Source organism: Rhagoletis zephyria, unplaced genomic scaffold, assembly GCF_001687245.7.
Source record: "Rhagoletis zephyria isolate East Lansing unplaced genomic scaffold, Rhagoletis_zephyria_1.1 Rzeph_scaffold_03593, whole genome shotgun sequence".
Classification (NCBI taxonomy): domain Eukaryota; kingdom Metazoa; phylum Arthropoda; class Insecta; order Diptera; family Tephritidae; genus Rhagoletis; species Rhagoletis zephyria.
In genome coordinates, this window is record NW_016160676.1 from 1 (window position 1) to 5,876 (window position 5,876).

At 35.9% G+C, this 5,876-nt stretch overlaps 1 protein-coding gene across 1 annotated transcript in view; it reads left to right on the forward strand.

Annotated features, from left to right (window-relative positions):
• Nucleotides 1–325: 325 nt before the first annotated feature.
• The window catches only part of kl-5 (male fertility factor kl5), a 37,024-nt gene continuing 31,473 nt past the window's right edge, over nt 326–5,876 (forward strand). The window contains exons 1-8 of the mRNA XM_017624387.1: nt 326–466; nt 559–732; nt 796–1,055; nt 3,146–3,485; nt 3,539–3,801; nt 3,882–4,452; nt 4,526–4,638; nt 4,719–5,010. Of these exons, the coding sequence (XP_017479876.1) occupies nt 326–466; nt 559–732; nt 796–1,055; nt 3,146–3,485; nt 3,539–3,801; nt 3,882–4,452; nt 4,526–4,638; nt 4,719–5,010 (2,154 nt within the window). The remainder of the gene's footprint in view (nt 467–558; nt 733–795; nt 1,056–3,145; nt 3,486–3,538; nt 3,802–3,881; nt 4,453–4,525; nt 4,639–4,718; nt 5,011–5,876) is intronic.

Consider the following 5,876-nt stretch of genomic DNA (forward strand, 5'->3'; position numbering starts at 1 on the left):
GAAAGTCAAATAAATTAGAATCAAATTTTTCAAACTGAAAAAATTTTCTTACCGAACGAGCGCACCTTTTTTTGCTCCGTATAGAATAACTTGAAAAAAATACATAATAATACGCTGATAAAAGTAAAACTAATAACACGCCAAAGGCAGTTAAATAGTGTCCTAACATTATTGAGAGTCATCCAGCAAGAGGAAGAAAAGGCGAAAAGCCGTTGGACAGAAATCCAGTTCGCTGCGTACCGCGATTATTCGGGTACAGCGTGAAGAAAAAGCTTTTAGTCTTGATCCAGTTTAAGTGAGCTGCAAGCGACTCCTATAAAACAGCATGGCGGCCGCCGAAGAAAAAGATAAGGAAAAAAAGGAAAAAGTCGATGCGCGTTTCGATTATTTTAATAATTATGTAATGAAAACTTTAAGACTGAAAAACGAACGCTGGGTTAAGATGATGGGTATACCTGAGTCAAAGGTGTGTACATAGACGAGAGAAACATTTTTTTTTTTTTTTTTTGTAAGCTACATAAGTATTTCATATTTCTAATTTTCTTCTCTTCCAACCAGGATCTCATACAAACCTTCCTCAGCAATCCCAGTCAGCCACATTTGGTTTTCTACATAAACATTGCTTCGATTTTGACGCCCGCCTTTGACTTTCCACCAAAGCCACGCAGCAAAATTGTTTACTTCATGCGACGCGAAATACCCTGCGAACTTACCCTGGAGGACATGGATAGCGTAAGTGCATTGACATAACCAATTCGGTAACATTTCAATTAATAATCTCACCGAAACAAATAGAAACTTATGGTTGGTGATATACTGCCAAATGTGCTGGAAAATCTATCAGTACTCTGTGATGATGTCATATTTCCGGTGGTCAACAATCCAGTCAATCAAGATGGTTGGACATCGGTGATAGTTAATGATATGAGAACTGAATCACAGGACTTGCGCAATGGCATAGCACAAATGAAAGGCATCGTTATTAATCGCACAATTCTACCACTGCCCATATGTATTGACGAAGTGATGGATTGCGCGCCACAAATTGCATCCGGGTAAGAGTTGGATTGGAGATTTATAATGGAGTTAGAGTATTATTAGATTAACAGAGAGGCTTTGAATGTGTGAAAAAAATATTAGAGTGCATCACTCTCCACCAAAAAACAAAGTGGTACGATATGATTCGTATAAAATTTTAAAGTGGTTGCCGCCTGTTCAAAAAATTTAAATCGATTAATTAATAAGTTAAATATAATATCAAAAATAATTTGGCTGTCAAACTAGAGTGCTTCAAAAACGATTCGATTGCCATGTTGAAAAAGCCAAATTTAATTTAATTAACAAGCTAAACAAAATATTTTAATAGGCCTATCAAACGAGAAACTTTTAAGAATGCTGTATGTATGTATTTTGAAAATTTTTCGGGGAGATCTGCACCAGCTTACGATTTCAAAATCAATTTAATTGACAAGTTAAATACTAACAAGTATTACAACATGAAAAGTTTTTGAGTGTATATATTTGTTTGCCCCTTTTTTTTAGTAAAATTTGGTATACATATAGCAAATTTTTTAGGAGCGTTGCCACCTGCTCAAAAAAGTAAAATTCTATTTTAAATAATAAGTCCAATGAAATTTTACAGTATGGATGTCAAACGAATCAGACTTAAAAATACTTCATTAAGTAAACATTTTGAAGAGATGTTTTCTTTTGCAATATTTTGAAGTGTGTTGCCACCTGTTCAAAAGTCAAATCCAATTTTGCACAAGTTAAATAAAGTGCTACAATATGGATGCAAATCGAAAGGGGCATAGAAAGGTTTTTTTCGAGAACCGTTTTTAAGAAGATTGCCAACTGTTTAAAAGTGAAAATTAATTAATTAGTAAGTTGAATGAAGCATTACAAAATGATGTCAAGTCAATCAAATGATGTTTACGAAGGACAAAAGAAAGATGCTTAATCTATTACTCTATTAAAAAACAGTTTTGAAAAAGGTGTCACCTATTTAAACAAATTTAATTAAAGGGAACATTTACAAAAGGCAAAGATTTGCCACCAAATTTCGAACTATTTATTCCGTTTAAGCTAAATGAAATATATGTAGCAATGAAATATTGATGTGAAATAAAAAATGTTGGTATGCATATTCCATACATATACTTGCGGCCAAACAAACCTCACCACAATTTAAAAAAAAAATATTTGTACAAATTGTGTACATCAATAAAAAAAAGTTTTATTTTTTTATTAAAGTTCATCCTCTAATAAAAACTATATAAATAAATGTTTCAAACTTTCTACAAAATTTAGAAAAATGCATTAATTTTTTTTTTTTAGTTTCAAGGTTTTTAATCAAAATCTTTAGGAAAATTTCGGTTATGCAGTTTAGTGCAGCTTAGTTTTGGTATATCAACTAAAATGCAACTTTGAAGTAGCTCAAAGTTCTGGTGGATTTTTGACAATTTTTTCCATATGATGCTGCGCTCTTTTCCGTATAAAACGAATGCGTTACGTGGAAGAAACTACACAAAACCATCGGGAAAAAAAATTTAAAAAAAAAAATCACCAAGAATTTTAAAATACTCCGAACTTGCACATCATTATACGAAAATTAAATGGGCTATTAAACTGCATAATTTCAAAATTTTTCTAAATTTTGTAAAAAAAAATGTACACGAAACGTCCTTAACAGTTTACTTACATTAACAGCTTAGTTGAGATTCAACACTTTGACCATATTCTGGAACCTAACGTTAAGATATGAACATCATGCGACGGAGTTGTTTGTATGTATTTGAAAACTCGTGCCAGAATATTTCGGAAAAATAGTAGGTTTTACGTGAGCTCCAATTATATTAATATTTAGATTCCATGGATAAAATGTTCAAACAGACCTCTTTCAAGTTGAAACTTATCTATAAAAAACTCGTTTTTGGAGGTTTTTTCTTTCAAGTCTGCCCACCTCAATTAAACATGAATAGATATAATAAATTGTATAATTCCGTTGGAAAACCCGCGAGTTTTTTAAGTGAGCCCTCTTAATGGTTTTAATTTGTTCCAAGCTTTATGAAAAACCGATAACTTCCCCATTTAATAGAAACATTTTTTTGTTCCTTTTTTTGCATATTTGCTTATTTTTCCACAGCGATCTAAGCAAGTTCACAAACCTACTCAAGCATTCGCTGGAAATCATGGTGGTCAAGTGGCAAGACTCCGTTGAAGATCTAGTTTTGGTAAAATGTCGTGACCGTATGTATGACAAGGAATTACATCCGAAACCCGATATGCTCTTCGCCTTTTGGGAAACTCGCTTGGAGAACTTGGAGAATCTAGCCGATCAGTTGGGCGATAAGCGTATCAAAACAATCGGTTTTGTGCTCGAAAAAATCAATTCTGTCTTCGAGTCCACCTATCGAAAGATCGTCGAATTGGTGCTGCAAGCCTTGGCAGAAGCGCGTGACATTACCAAATTTTTGACGCCCCTGGTAGGACCAAATTTTTTTAAACGCTTTAAAAATATACTTACTATTGATTTCAGGCCAAAATGGTGGACACTTTCGAATCGAATCGCATGGAGGACAATCGCGCTCAATTGCGGCCGTTGCTGCTAACCGTTGGCCTGGTGTGGGGCCATTCAAAATACTTTCACACTTTGGACAACATGGTTCTACTTTTCGAGCTGCTGCATAACACAATCATTGAGAATGTCATACTAACCATCGAACCGGAGAGTTGTTTTGGCGATGTTGATGAGGCTTACAAGCGCATTGTGACAAATCTTGATCACTTAGACTACTACAAGTGAGTAGTGTGCCGAAGAGATGGTTGTGGATGTGATAAAGCGCTTCAAACTTACTTACCTTTCGCCTCCCTTAATGTAGGAAAACTTATGACAGCTGCCGCTCTAGCTTGAAGAAATTCAAAATTGGCACAGAATTCAATTCACAAGACTGGACATGGCACCCGAAGACGATTTTCGATAGATTCGATCGCTTTGTAGATCGACTTAATGTGTTGAAGGGAATCTTCGATACGGGCCGTGATTTCCTTAAGCTGGAAAAAATCGTTGTCGGCGGTTTGAAGGGCCGTCAAATATCCGCTGCACTTTCACAAATTCTTGAGAAATTCAACAACGAATATCGCGATTGGACAAACGGCATGACATACAATGTGCTCGACCCCGACGATTTCATTGAACAATTTGAAAAGGATGTAGCGAAATTTCACGAATTCGCCGAACAGCTGGAGCGACGCATGGCCTTTCAATTCGAATTGGCGCTGCTGGACTCGCACGATTTGATGCTCTGTGGCAGTTTGCTGCTGAGGCCGATCATCAAAGCGCAAATAGATCCGCATATGCACATACTGGTGGACGATTTGGAGGAGGAAATACTCGCAGTTAAGGAGGATTTTAATGCTTACGAGGCGATTTATAAACAGTCGGGTGTGCAGGTGAACGATGGCGATTGTACAGAAAAATAAGGGCAACCAAAGCTTAACACTGCCGTTATTTTGACCTTTGCAGGGACTGCCAACTGATAAATGTTTTCCAAAACTTTCTGGCGCCATTTCTTGGCTACACAAATTGCGGCATCGCATCACATGGATCAAAACAGACTACGAACTCTACGAATACCCGTAAATTTTTGAATTTCCTCCGGCAAAAGGAAGTGTGCTTTTCATGTGATTATTTGGCTTTTTCTTCTATTTTTTTTAAGACTTTTCGATAACGAACATGGCGAACAAACGCTGGATATTTACCATCAAATGCTCAACGAAATCGATGCGCTAAAGAAGACCATACTTGAAGAGTGGTATACAACAGTGCGCGAACACATTGACCATGGCATGGCTCAGACGCTGTTGCAAAAGGACGAATTTGGTGTACTGTCAGTGAATTTCACGCAGGAGTTGGCGAATGCTTTGAAGGATATCAAAGTGTTGCGCATTATGGAGTGTGAAGTCCCAGAGGAGCTTGTAGAGTTCTTCGAACGTGATGAAACATTCTGGGTAAATATTCGGCGGTTTGATAAGCCGGACACTTTGGGAATACAACAAGATTTACTTTCTCAATTTTGTCTATTATTAACGCGACACATTTAATCTGGTTGTTTTCCACTTATATTATCAGTTCGAAATAGTAGAACTCCCCTAGATACGAAGTTTACATTTGTTCAGCTCTTCATACCACCGAGTCAATAGTCAAATAGTCAATTCGTATCTCAAAAAACTTGCTTACCTTCTATGACTGCCAAATACAAACTAAATGACACAGCTTGCTCAACATTTGATATTATTCTACTGACTTACTGTGTTTGCCTAAGCCTCAATTGGGAAGGTTCCCAGCTATAGATTCAACGGGTAAAAGTACTAGAGAACTGGTTAAATATGCACCATGCATTGGATCATTGGGCTACGTTGACGAGCGTCTTCTAGAGCACGAAACGTCCCCAGGCGAAAAGACCGTAAATTTCACAGGGGGTGTTCCTCAAAGTTTGCTATTCTGAAAAATCGTACATATATGACGGTGTTCTTCGGCTAAAAATGGCTTGTAGGGCCAAAATACTTGTGTAGCTATTACAGCGTAGCATTTAAACAAAAAAAAAAACACCTCGAAATCAATATCGACAAAAGAGCAGAGCACTTTCATGCAATTCTAAAGATCCGAGTTCGCGTCCTGCAACAGCGAAATATAGTTTTCTCTTTTTTATAATTTAAAATTTTTCTGTTTTTATTTATGTTTCTTTTAGTTTTTATGTTAGATTGTTTAAGATTTTTTTTGTTAATTTTCATTTAATTTTTGACTTATTTTATGTATTTTTTTTAATCTTAATTTATTATTTTTAGATGTTATTTTTTTAAAAAAGAATATTTTT